Genomic DNA, 13,366 nt, shown 5'->3' with positions numbered 1-13,366 from the left:
CTAAAGGCTAAAACATTGGGCTAAAGGCTAAAACACAAGGTAATTGCTAAAGCTCGAGCTATAGGCTAAAACACAGTCTAAAGGCTTGAACATAAGCAAAAGGCTTAAACATTAGCTAAAGGCTAAAACATGAGCTAAAGGCTCAAACACAGGCTAAAGGCTTAAACATAAGCTGAAGGCTAAAACATGAGGTAACAGCTAAAACACAGACTGAAGGCTAAGACATAAGCTAAGGGCTAAAACACAGGCTAAAGGCTAAATCACAGGCTTAAGGCTAAAACATGAGCTAAAGGCTTGAACATAAGCAAAAGGCTCAAACATAAACTAAAGGCTTAAACACAAGGTAATAGCTTAAACACAGACTAAAGGCTAAAACATAAGCTAAGGGCTAAAACACAGGCTAAATGCTAAATCACTGGCTAAAGGCTAAAACATGAGCTAAAGGCTAAACTGTGAGGTAAAAGGTAAAGCACGAGCTAAAGGCTTAAACACAGGCTAAAGGCTAAAACATGAGCTGAAGGCTTAAACACAGGCTTAAGGGTTAAACATAAGCTAAAGGCTCAAACATAAGCTAAAGGCTAAACCACAGGCTAAAGGCTAAATTACAGGCTTAAGGCTAAAACACAGGCTTAAGGCTTAAACATGAGCTAAAGGCCGAAACACTAGGTAGAGGCTCAAACACAGGATAAGGGCTAAATCAGACCGTCATGTGGTCCACTATTTTTTTCTTCATCTACCATGCTAAAAAGGTTATGACACTAGGGGTGCGTGCATGTTGTGGGACACACACAGGTTCCATGGATAATGAGTATTTCTGAGAGTATTATGGTGGTTAAAAAATGACAAGAGACATCAATAAAAAGTGTTCAAATGAGAGGATTTAAATTTCATTTCAAGTTCATTTTAGAGATTCTGTTAGGCTATTTAGAAGGTGAGACAAGACAAAAATGGCGTTTTAGGGGGTACCCAAGTACGGAAGAGGAGAATGGCCATGGATTTTTCTTTAAGGTTTTTTCTTCTTTTAAATGCACTTTATCTCTTGATAACAATTTATAATCTTGCTATCCCAATATAAAAAAGATTGTTTTCTCATGATGAGGTTTTTTTTAAATTGTGACGGAAGCCGACAATAAAAGCTTCATTTTCTTGAGATAGCAAGAAAAATAGGTAGAGATCTTAAGACGACAACTGAAATTAACTCCTTATCCCAAGAAAATGGAGAAAATGTATTTTACAAAATCATGGCCTTTAAGGGCTTCCATACTCAAGACTTATTTGGTATTATTTGAATATTTGCAAACATTTCATTCCACTAAACTTTTTAGATTTGGTCTGAGGAAAAGTAAAATCCACACAACAACTGTACGTTTTAGTGCCTTCTACACATATTATTGAAAATTTGAAGGGCGGGACATACAATTTTTCCAACTCTTGAATAACCCATATCAGGTCATGATGGTATTAAAAAAACCCTTCTTCTGTGAGTCAAAAGGCTCAGGCAGAACCAGACTCTCAACAAAAAGTCATAAAGAAAGCAAATGTGAATGCAAACTGTCATGGCTGACTCTACAGGCCAGTACTGAAAGGGAAGGTGTGTTTTTTCCATAGCACAATATCAACTGGTCTATTCATCAGCAGGCCGTAGTAATAAAAACGCTCTGCATGGTTGATAACATTCAGTACGTCTGAATTACTGCTGTGAGTACTTGTGACATTTTGAATATATGGAAAAGACTTTGCAATGGCAGAACAGTCTGTGCACAGTGGAGACGAGCTGGGACAGAGGCCATACCTGTTAGACAGTAGTTGTTGTGTTACAGTTGTTACTGCTTTAAAGAGGGCTGAAAGGAGACGGAGCAATGGTACCTTTATCCAGAAACAGGGCTTTTGTCCTTGCAGCTGTTGTGAACATGCTGAGCTTGGTGTTGCTTCAGGGCGCCCAGGCAGGAGTGGTAGAGGATTTTAACCATGCAGAGCGCTGCAAGAACTCCCTCTACATGGGCACTCCACCTCGAGGCTACCTCAGCAATTCTTTTAAGAAGATCTGTCAAAGGTATGAGGACAAACCCTGCTATGTCACCCTGTATGACTCTGACAAGCACATCCCCATTTACTCTGCCTACACCTTCAAGAAGTCAGACGGGGAGAAAAAGGTGGACTTTCCTTGGATGTTCGAGCCCCAGGTAAGTCTTCTTTTAAGCCTTATCTGAGTCCAAATGTTTGTCATGTCTACATGTAAAGAGTAGATGTGTTATTTCTGCTGCTCAGATCAGCCACTGACCGGTTGAATGCCACCCTCCAGCACACCATTCTTGTGCTTGTGTCCGCTTAAAGATGAAGGTAGTCTTCCCCCAAACTCCTGCGAAGCAGAGTTGCTAGTGCTGTGGACAAGTGGACCAGTTAACTCACCCACTCCTGGCTGACTCCCTGGTGTCCAGGGGTAGCTGATCAAACCTTAACTGGATCCACGGACAGTACAAATACTAACAATCATAATAACAATAAAAGCATACTCTGTCGTGGTCGCTTATTATGGTAGATGCAAGATTCAAGAAGCTCTATTGTCATACTAGCATGTTTACACATGGATAGCATGAAATTTCACTCTAGATATCCTGTTTCATGCCAGATAAATAGTAAAGAAGAACAATATATAAGAATAGGAAAGAGAAGTGATCTTCCAGTTTTTCTCAGTTGCTTAAGTACATTTCTTGAATCATTCTCGCCATTTACAAAACGGCAAGTGCATTTCTCAAAACAGTTTGTACAAACAGAAAAACACCAGTCTCTTCCTCTAAAAATCCTTAGTTCATCCCTCAAAAATAAATCTGTGTGTCAGTAAACGTGTCAGGGCCTCAGAATGACAGGTCCTGGTTTAAGTGTAACAGTGAACACTGGAAGCATATCCCGATGTAAACTATGCCATAAGTGTTGATGACAGTTATTGTAAATTGTAAGATACTTCTTAGTGCTTGGCTCGAAGTGAGGTCTCCACAAAAACTGCTCCCCCTGGTGACTGGCTGCAGTATAGGTTTAAAAATATGGCTTACCAGCCATTCCAGATGGGCTGTGGTCAAACTTTAAAAAATTAATACACCTCGGAGAAATGTTTCTCACGTGCAATTGTTGTGGTGATTTGAAGATATTATTTGGCTGTCTTGTCTTTTTTCTGAAAAGTTTCGTTTTCATTAGTTATATGAGGTTAAAAACAAGGCTTTACGTAACGTTTAACGATGATTTACAGCTGCCGTTCTCGAGTATTTTTGGGGGGGATTGTAAAATATGTCGGGAGGTAAAGTCAAGAAGTGATTAGACTCCTGAAAGAAAAATATAATTATTATTTTTGTCACCCAGCTCCACTCAGATTCTCCCAGAATCCCTCATCGTCTCTACTGCGCAGAATCTGACTCCAAACTGCTACAATGGTGGCGCCTGTGACGGGGGAATTTTTGCTTCAAAACCATACAATGATAAATGGCACAGCCACACTGTCCACTCTATATACAGTGTATGGTAATAACCAAGCCTGCTGCCAATCAATGTTAGTAAAAAAAGTTATTCCAGAAAGCTTTTGCCCTTTTTTCAGAGACATTGCATATGTGTTTAATGTAACACTTATCATTTTTTTAAAATCAATACCATTTATTATTAATGCAGGTTTAATTCTCAGAGAGTCTTGGAATTGTAAATGGCTCTTTATTAGGTAAATCAATCCTTTAGGAACAGGTGTCTACAGAGTTAAATTCTTTGTTTGTAACAGGAAATGACTTAACTTAAAGGAATTGCTTATAACTAAACAGCTGGCCGTTATCATCGAGGAGATGATTAATGTATACAATATCTTTATCGACCCATTTCTACTAATAAAGGGATTCTTTGCCAGTGGTTCTGTCTCTGCAAGGTTAGGTCTTTACACTGGCTTCCTGTTTGTCAGAGGATAGACTTCAAAACACTCCTGTTGGTTTACAAAGCTCTGAATGGATTAGAGCCAAAATATATCAATGATCTTTTGATCCAAATCTATTCATTTCCATTGGTCTGACACTGCAAAAGAATTTAATATAGCCAAAAAATGGTGATATAGACCTGAAAAGTCATAGCTGCATAGTCCTTTTTTAATGGGAAATGGGCAATCAACAAGTGTTGTTTACATATAAACATTCTGTGAACTTTTACTGTATATTATTCAATTCATCATGAGCAGAGCTTTCATTATAACCCTATAGAGTCTGTGACAATACTGAAAAAATCCCCCTAAAGCGGCATACCCCCCCCCCCCCCCCCCCAAATAAATAAATAAATAAATAAATAAATAAATAAATAAAATCACCAAAAGTGGCAGCCATCTTGAATTTGAAAGTTAAATTAAGGTCAAATCATAATGTAACCCTGAAATATGTATTTTTCAACAAAAACAAGGTCTGAAAACATGTATTGTCCATAATTGTAGGTAAAGCCTTTAGAAAGATCATTTCCACGACAGCCATTTTGGATTTTGGCCTCTAAAAAAATTTTCCCTGCCATTTAAAAAAATACACACCTGCTAAATTTGTTTTTTAGCCCCCCTATACGACAAATCCATTGAGAAACACACCTTCCCTCACAGCGGTCACGTTGCGGTCCAAAATGACCCAATTATTAGGTTATGTGGATCAGGTCTGCTTTTGGTCCCCAGATCCAAACATGGAGAAGCAGCATTTGGCTCCTATGCTCCAAATATCTGGTACAAACAGCCAGAAATTATCAGGTCTGTGAAACTCTGAGCTCCCATAAATCCAGGTTGAAGACCCACCTTTTGCAGCTGCCTTTTATTAGAGCATTTTAACAAATCATTTGAATAACTTTTCTTTGAAAAAAAAAAAAACTTGAAATCTTTTTTATCTTAATTTGTTTCATTGCATCTTATTAATTTCAATCTGTTTTTTTATATATCTAATTTAATTTTAATTGTTTTCTTTTAATTTGTTCTATCTGTAAAGCACTTTGAATTGCACTTGAAATGTGCTATATAGATAAACTTGCCTTGCCTTACAATGAATGGTATCTAAAGTACCATTGCCTTGACTGTACAAGTGAGTAGTTGTACCATTCTCATTTTTATTTTGAATGTGGGAATGAGCATAGATTTTTCCATACTCATTCTCAAAATAAAGATCAACATTTTTTATCTCAAATATCTTTTAGAAGTTTTTAACTTTCAAATAAATTTCAAACAATATTAATCTTTCCCCTCCCTCTGTCTCTCTAAAGCTGGCATCAGAAAAGAGCAGCAGTAACATGGAGCCCTTTCCCCAGTCTGCAAGCATGCATATGAATTTTGAAGATACCCAAGCAGTCCTGGAGGACTATGCTGACGTGGTTCAATACGAACGTGGCCAGCTCAATCCAGACGAGCACCAGGCTGACCCTGTGGACAAAGCCGCCACCTACAGCTTGACAAATGTGGTACCTCAGATCAGGGAGTTCAACATGGGTCCCTGGGCAGAGCACCAGGACATCATCCGCAAACGTCTCAACAACTTCTGCCGCGGGAAAGCCTTTGTGGTCACCGGGGTCACCACCTCTGGGCACATGATCCGTCGTAACAACCTGGACAGGGTGGCTGTTCCAGAGTACATGTGGTCGGCCTACTGCTGCACTGAGTTTGACCAAAATGCACCGTACTTTGTCCGCTACAAGTTCCCTGTGTTTGGAGCTTATGGGCTGAATGACAGAGTCAACAATCACATGGTAGAGGTTCCCCTCAAGAACCTGGAGAAATTTCTCAAAGGGCGGATGAATGTGGATAAGAATTTTCAGATTTTCTACAACGATTGTGTCCCTGACAACTGAAAAGGTTGACTTCGATTAACATTTAAACTGCGTTAACACTGCTTCAGGTTTGGGTTCTTGTAACTTTAATTATGACAATGTCATGGATAAACATAAGCCATGGATAATGAATAAAAAACATGGGTAATTGATTACAGTCTGTTTTAAATATCAATCAACATTTAGCTTTTTTCTTGACAAACCATTTTCTCTGGGAATTATCTTGAAACAGAAGAACTTGCCTGGTATCCAATGATAATACTGATATGCGGCAAACACAAGGGTGAAGTCTACAAATAGGTACAGTAGTCTACAAGTAGTCTTTTGGGAGCGGGGGGGGGGGTATCTATTTTACTCATAGGCCAGAATGTTAGGTAAAGCTTATTTCACAAATTAAATTTTAAGGAAAACTAAGAGTTATCTTCAATGGTATGATCAAGATAATTTGGGGCTCCAATAAACGTTTCTTTCAATGTTGGTAATCATTGTTTGATTTTGACTTTATGTTCTGGTTAACTCTTGGGCTCCATCTGAGTGTTCCTATATTTATGGGAACATTTCAGGTACAATAAAGATAAATACATGCCTTTTTTGCTTCAGATTCTATTTTTTCCAAATTATACATACATGTGTACTAAATGTTGTACTAAGTGTTGTAATCTGATATCTACTTAATTCATTAATTGGCCAGCTAAAGCTCTAATGATTTCTTAAATATTTAAATAACAAAAAAAAGTGCATTTTTTGTCAACTGTGCTATGGACAAAAGTTGTGACTATTTTTTCAACATAAATCCATATTATATCGAATTAAGAGTTATTCAACATTTCTATGTAAGACCACGCTCCCTAGGAATGTCTAGAGGTGTAAAAAAATACTGATACGGCATAAGTCTCAGTACTTTCACCTGTAATAAAATATTGATAATACAACTTTTAATGTCAATATTTTTGTTAAAATAAAAATTGATGTTTTAGGAGAGTTAGAAGTACAATACAGCTTCCACACCTCCACTGCAATAGATGGCGCCAAAGAGCTGCTCCCCATGTATGTTGCCCATAAACTGTGTAATAAATATAATCTCAAAGTATATCCAAAAATATTTATTCCTAAACTTAATGATGCTGTAAACATCAATGTTTTCTCTCTTTTCTTGGGTCAGTTGGTTTAAAATCATTTGAAGTTTATTTTTTACAGTGTAGTAGACTGATAAAATAATAATCATATTCATGTTTTGTGTAATATTAGATGTTTTATGAGTATTATTGGTTACACTAAGTGACATTCATCAGTTTTACCAACTGACCACCTCTTTCACACAATATTTTTTTGGACCTTTAGTTTGGTGACACAGTAGTTTAAGTGACAAACTTGAAAAACTTTATCTATTCAAGGGTAGTGTAAGTCTGAAACACTGCATGTGACTTTCTTTATTTCAAACACAATAAAATAGAAAAGTTGTTTTCAGTTCAATAGTATTATAGTATATATGAGGAGTTAAAAAGTGCAACGCTTTTTTCAAAAGGATGTGACCTCAACTGATTTAAGTCATGTATAGAATAGAATAGAATAGAATAGAATAGAATAGAATAGAATAGAATAGAACTTTATTTGTCATTGCAACAAGTACAAAGAAATTGCAAATGTGACTTTGGAGCAAACCATTGCTGATTTTTTCAATGGGTAACACAATTGGCACAGATTTTTCAGTCACACACAAAGTGATTTCTTTTATTTTAATTATTCATTTAAATATTTTAAAACAGCTTTGTCATGTTTTAATGATTATTGTCAACAAATAATGCTGCAAATAATACATGCAAACATGTAATCTAGTGTTAATTTTGAAGCGCAAACGCATTTGAGGAATCATACAGAACAAAAACTGCAATTTCCAACACATGATTTGCACTTTTGCTAAGTAAATGATGGAACCTGTTCACTTTCTGTATTAAATTAAAGTGAAATATCAGCCAAATGACCCACTGTAAAATTGGTCATTGCTTGAGATGTACCACTTATTGTGGGATCACTCTTCTATAATGACACTTAAATATGCTCTTCCTAGATAACATGTTTATTTTTGAAGACGTAAAATTTTCAACACCTTTAATTTTGAATCCAGAATTGGACATCTTAGTCTGTGTTTAGTTTTTGACAGTCTGTGGCAAACACAGGTTATAAAATGATGAGTGATCCAGAGATGACACCTTCCTCCATGCCACCCACCCCTGCCTCTGTAGCTCCACCTTCTCAAGGTTACATCCATAGTAGTGAGGGTCCAAGATGAGCAAGTAACTCCCCTTGTCCCCAGAACACACCCCTAATATCCCCTTAGAAGAGTTGTCTTTGTCCCCTCCCATCATGACTGGGGACCCATGCTTTAGAAAGTGCTGATGGAGCTCTTTCACTGCAACCTGCTCCAGCTCCACACCACCACCTCTTACATGAACCAGCTTACAGGGGACATCATAGAAATAGTCCAGAACCAGGGCTGCTTCAAACGTACCGATCCAGTCCCTGGAGTGTGCAAATGAGCCTGGCTTGTCCCCCATGTTGACCAGGGCTTGCTGAATTTCAGGGAGGCTTGGAGGGGTCCTTGGTTTGTCTTTAAGTTGGGACCAGTTACAGCAGAACCAGGAAGCTATGGTTTGTGTAGTCCGGTAGCCACATCCCCAGCCCCTGTCATCCTGTCCATCACAGCCATAATGGAAGTACAGATAGTGCCCTCTTATTAGAGAAGATGTCACTGTGTTTGAGAGTGGATCCGGAAGACCAGTGTGTACAGTCTTCAGTAATGTCTCAAAGTTTTTCCTCTTTGTCACCCCCTGGCCGGCTCCACTCCCGCCCCAGTCAATCTCAGTACAGTCCTCCTCAGCTGCAGCCTTCGTGTTCATGTTTCTCTGCTTACTCCGTGTGGGGATGTGACCTGTTCATAACACTTACGCAGTGTTTGCCAATTCGCCTGTAACAACACGGAATATTCTACCGACAGCAGCACGGTGCCACAGCAATATCCGTCCGTTCGGGTCACTGACCCCGTTCAGAGTTCCGCCCCCTATATATAATTTCCTCACGTTTTTCTTCTTCCGGGTGAAACGGAATAAACGGCACGAAAAGGAATTTATCCCTTGGAGATTGCATGAACCTCTGATGTTTGCGATGTAAAAAGGAATTTGAAGATTAATCACTAGAGGTAAGTATGCGTGTTTTAAAGAATAAGCACTTGAGTTATGTTCGCTGTTACCGAACTAACGTTTGCTAACGTCTTGCTCAGGTAGACGTTATCTAGCTAATGCTAGCTAATGCTGTGTGTAGCTCGGCGAAGGCTACCTCTGTACACATGCCCACACGGGCTGTTTTCCAAACACTGGAGTCATGGCTAGTACAGCACAGCCCAAAATAAAGACTTGATCGTTTGTGAGAAATATGAAGCAATTGATATTTCTTGCTAAAATTAGTCAAATAAAAAAAAAAAGAAATATTTCAGGGAAAGATAGAAAGCTGTCTCTACATACAGTGCCAGTCAAGGGTTGGACTCACCACCTCATTCAATGTTTTGTTTTCTTCATCTTTTAGTATTTTCTACACTGTAAATGAAACTGGAGACACCTGGACTACGAAAGAACAAATTTGGAAATATGTGATAAAATGTGGCGAAATATAAAATGTGTTTTTGTATTTTAAGTTCTATAAAGTATTTTATTCTTTTACTTTGATGACAGCTTCGTTGGGGACTCCCCCTGCAGTTGATGAAAGAATGCCAAGAGTTTGCTATAATCCAGGCAAAAGGTGGCTAATTTTTACTACGAAGAAACGGCAGTATAAAATATATATTTTTTTATGTTTGGATGTGTATTTGCTTACCACATAGTTTTGTGTGTCTTATTTCATAGTTTTGATTTCTCCAGTATGAGTTGACAGTGTAAAAAATAATGAACATAAAAATAAATATAATTGAATAAGAAGGTGCTTCTGAACTTCTTAATGTATGTATCTTTGAAGTACAATAAGGGTGAATGATTAACAAAATCCATGGTGCAGATCTTACAGTTTTGTTTGCTGTACATTGTTGTAGTTTTTAATGCCACAGAAAACTAATCAATGTCATGTGTAGTCCTGTAAAACCTGAAAGTATGGGCTGTTTCCCATTTTAAACATCATTAAAGCTGGATGAGACATTTTTAGTTTCAACATGCCAGCTCCTCAATAAGGAAAGTCACTATTGGCTGTTCCAGAAATCATTAAAAGTTGCTAAATAATGCCCTCGCCTCATTTGCATTATAAACCATTTGCATAAGATTGTCATTAGGGATGCACGATATTGGATTTTTGCCGATATCCGATATGCTGATATATCGAAACCCCTTTTGGCCGATACCGATACTGATACCGATAATCACAAGTTTGTTTGTTTTTTTCACTGTAAAGAAAGCTAAGTCTATCCTGTACTGGAATTTATATGTTACTCTAATTGTGACGGTCTTATTTGTTTAAGAGACACACATAAAACAAGACAAAAAAACATTTGATTTTACCATAAATAAGAAATATATTATTTTTTCAAACTCAAGACATTCAGTATTGAAATACAGAAAAATAATTTCTTTAGATCACATGAACTTTAAATGTACAATGCATTTTTAAACATAACCAAGTTGCATTTGTTTATTTTAGAGCTACTGTAACAACCTGGTGACAGACACAGAGCTCTGCAGTGCAAATAAATGAAGTGCTACATTTTATTTAAGGAGCTTATTTTTCAGATGGAAAATAATAATAATAATCCTAACTGAAAAGCACCTTATCGGCTGTGCTTATAGGCAGAACTTTTCATATCTGCCGATACCGATAAACGTGTTTTTAAGCTTTTATCTGCAGATACCGATATTGTGCCGATAATATTGTGCATCCCTAATTGTCATGGACTCTGTAAGAGGGAGGAGTGCCTCCCTCTTATACCCACTTATACCCTCCTCCTTTAGCTATTCATTGGATTGGCAAAAGTGACCCATAAGACACACACTTGCTGAAGCAGGAGGAGACTGAATGAGGTGGACTTGTCGGTGTTTTGGATAGGGGAGGGGCTCACAGCAAGAGATGGGCACTGAATTATGTACTGTTATTGGTATCGACCAAATTCTGTCTGAGATACAGAGTATCAATTCACGTAAAATCAAACAGTTCTTTGTTTAGGTACCTAAATGCATCCTTGTGACTGTGAGGGAGAGGAAGAGTAGGTAATTTTCCATGCTTGACATGAACACAGCATTGCAAGTTTATATATTGAGAAATAAATGTGTTACATTGAAAACATTTGAGATTTTATTAATAACCAAATCAACATTTAATACCACATAAACACACACGGTACCAAAAATTGGTGCCTTTGAGTACAGATACCAAATACTTGATTAGTTGCTAGCCACTTTAAAAAACAAACAAAAAAAACCCACAAAAACAAAAGTCACCAGAGAGGTCTTAAAAGTCACTAAATGTAGCAACCAAGTGTCCAAGTTGGCAACACTCAGCCTGAGTCTCAGTTTTATCCTCCACTGTCTTACCGCCATCATCAGAGCTCACACAGAATCCAATATACAGCAGTATACTTTAATGAATATATATATAAACACTTTATTTGCTGATGTTGCTTTTATTGAGTTGACTAGAAGAGACGAGTTTATTAGGTCGGATTTGCTCTACTGCTGTATTGACTTACTGTTAGCTCACTCTCATGCAGACCACTGGCTGGATGTTAAGTGTGAAAATATGTTGATCATTTCATTGACCAGACAATAATGAGAGGTTGAGTGGTCATTACACAAATCCTGAAGTTAACGCACATGGTTCTGGAAAAGTTTAATCTCTGAAAATTATTTTCTGATTTCTGTTCTTAACTTGTTCTTTCAGGACCATCTATTCTCCTACCAAACACCCCCTAGACAAACATGTCGGAGCCACACAATCCAGGAATGTCTTCTAATCCTCTGACAGCCCAGTCACACACAGAGTCCACCCCAGCCGCTGTAGAGATGGACCCAGTAGAATACACGCTTCGAAAGCGCCTCCCCAGAAAACTCCCTAAGAGACGGAATGACGTCTATGTCAATATGAAGACTGATTTCCGAGGTCAGCTGGCACGCTGTCAGAAGCTCCTGGAAGGTGGGGGTCACAGAGAAATCTGTGTCCATGGCCTGGGCCTTGCCATCAACAGGGCCATTAACATTGCCCTTCAGCTACAGGCCAGTAGCCAGGGGGTGCTGCAGCTGGCGGCCAACACATCCACAGTGGAGCTTGTCGATGACCTGGAGCCTGATGATCCAGATGAGGCTGCAGAACCAATGACTCGTACTCGCAACAACTCTGCCATTCACATCAAGGTCTTTTATCCTGACCCTCAGGGGTGATTCCACAGGTAGTGGACTTCGTGAGTAGAAACCTGTAATGACTACATCGCAGAAATTCATATTGACTGTTGATTTATCACGCTATGTGGATTTTCCCTGCTGGAACAACCTAAGTTATCTGAAAATACAGTTCAATGTGCTTTTTTTATGTGTTCTATCAGTTGTACCCTGAAACTCCTCTTAGTTTGCCTTTCTTGCAGAGAAGTTGAAATGTGAGAACATTTTGGTATTTATTGATAAAGCTGTGCAAAATACAGTTACTCATATTTCTTTCGGTTTACAAGTGTCAAAAGCTCAATGAGTGGGTGTAAAAATACAAACTTGCCATGTAGAGACATTTGGAGTTTATGTTTCAAGATGATGTTATTTATGTGAGTGTCCACAAGATGTCAGTGTTGTACATCTTCTAAATAAAATTCATTGTGGTGAACTACTGCTAGTGCTTTTCTTCACAGGAATAGGATTTTTGGAGTGCACTCCAACAAATGGTATCGTGATGTTTTTAATATTCTGTAACTTTGCTGTGTTAAAATTACACAATTTTTTAGTTTTACAGAAAAATTGAAGACGTTTGGAGGGCTTTTCCTGGTATAAGGCAATAGACAAATTTCAAGGCTATAAAACTGATGATTTAAAGAAACATAACCATCTAACTTAAATCCAACACTTGTGTGATGATACTCGACTATCACCTTGTGTAAATCCATGTCACAATACAGACAAGGTAATCTAAATATTCCAAATTTGATTATAATGTGATTGGCACTTTCTTTTCTTTTGTTTTGTTTTCCAACACAAGCTCCAACATATTAAACAATAAATTTGCAACAAAAAAAGGGGTAAATAGAGTCTTCTTTTTTTATTGGTTAGTTTTTTTTTCTGTTTTAAGGGGCTGTGAAGAGTTTCTTAGTGATCTTGAAAAAGTCCCTTCTAGATATATACCTGATTGTAATCCACACTTTAAAATGAGATTATCAGTGCCAATAAAGGTTATTCCTTAATACTTTTTCCTCCTTTCCTGATCGGGTCAAGCAGAACCAGACTGATTTACTGCACCTTTGTTTTTCTCTGCTGACAACGATTCCTGTGATTAATTTTGTAGTAATGGTGGACACTGGAGCCTAACTGTCAGACAGAAAAAGGACAGA

The 13,366-nt window shown here is 37.9% G+C and overlaps 3 protein-coding genes across 3 annotated transcripts; 2 read left to right on the top strand and 1 right to left on the bottom strand.

Annotated features, from left to right (window-relative positions):
- The first annotated feature begins 1,859 nt into the window (after window positions 1-1,859).
- Window positions 1,860-5,832, top strand: LOC141784452 (endonuclease domain-containing 1 protein-like). Its single transcript, XM_074662292.1, has 2 exons — window positions 1,860-2,183; window positions 5,251-5,832. The coding sequence occupies exons 1-2, from the start codon at window positions 1,860-1,862 to the stop codon at window positions 5,830-5,832; spliced, it is 906 nt and encodes a 301-aa protein (XP_074518393.1).
- Window positions 5,833-7,594: 1,762 nt separating this feature from the next.
- On the bottom strand, window positions 7,595-8,856 carry ufsp1 (UFM1-specific peptidase 1). The gene has a single exon (XM_074698897.1). The coding sequence runs from the start codon at window positions 8,706-8,708 to the stop codon at window positions 7,959-7,961; it is 750 nt and encodes a 249-aa protein (XP_074554998.1). The 5' UTR covers window positions 8,709-8,856; the 3' UTR covers window positions 7,595-7,958.
- A 4-nt stretch (window positions 8,857-8,860) lies between these two features.
- pop7 (POP7 homolog, ribonuclease P/MRP subunit) lies at window positions 8,861-12,817 on the top strand. Its single transcript, XM_074698898.1, has 2 exons — window positions 8,861-9,007; window positions 11,722-12,817. The coding sequence occupies exon 2, from the start codon at window positions 11,760-11,762 to the stop codon at window positions 12,216-12,218; it is 459 nt and encodes a 152-aa protein (XP_074554999.1). The 5' UTR covers window positions 8,861-9,007; window positions 11,722-11,759; the 3' UTR covers window positions 12,219-12,817.
- The last annotated feature ends 549 nt before the right edge of the window (window positions 12,818-13,366 follow it).

The sequence above is a fragment of the Halichoeres trimaculatus genome, unplaced genomic scaffold, assembly GCF_033239565.1.
Source record: "Halichoeres trimaculatus isolate MK-OKI-2021-1 unplaced genomic scaffold, fHalTri1.1 fHalTri1_scaffold_22, whole genome shotgun sequence".
Taxonomy (NCBI): Eukaryota; Metazoa; Chordata; class Actinopteri; order Labriformes; family Labridae; genus Halichoeres; species Halichoeres trimaculatus.
The sequence above is the reverse complement of the archived record's forward strand: the minus strand, read 5'-3'. Positions and strand labels throughout refer to the sequence as shown.

Bases quoted from the DNA above. Each gene is read 5' to 3' on its own strand.
- pop7 (XM_074698898.1), top strand. From the start codon at position 11,760: ATGTCGGAGCCACACAATCCAGGAATGTCTTCTAATCCTCTGACAGCC.
- LOC141784452 (XM_074662292.1), top strand. From the start codon at position 1,860: ATGGTACCTTTATCCAGAAACAGGGCTTTTGTCCTTGCAGCTGTTGTG. The intron at 2,184-5,250 runs GTAAGTCTTCTT...GTCTCTCTAAAG, and splicing joins CTTGGATGTTCGAGCCCCAG to CTGGCATCAGAAAAGAGCAG.
- ufsp1 (XM_074698897.1), bottom strand. From the start codon at position 8,708: ATGAACACGAAGGCTGCAGCTGAGGAGGACTGTACTGAGATTGACTGG.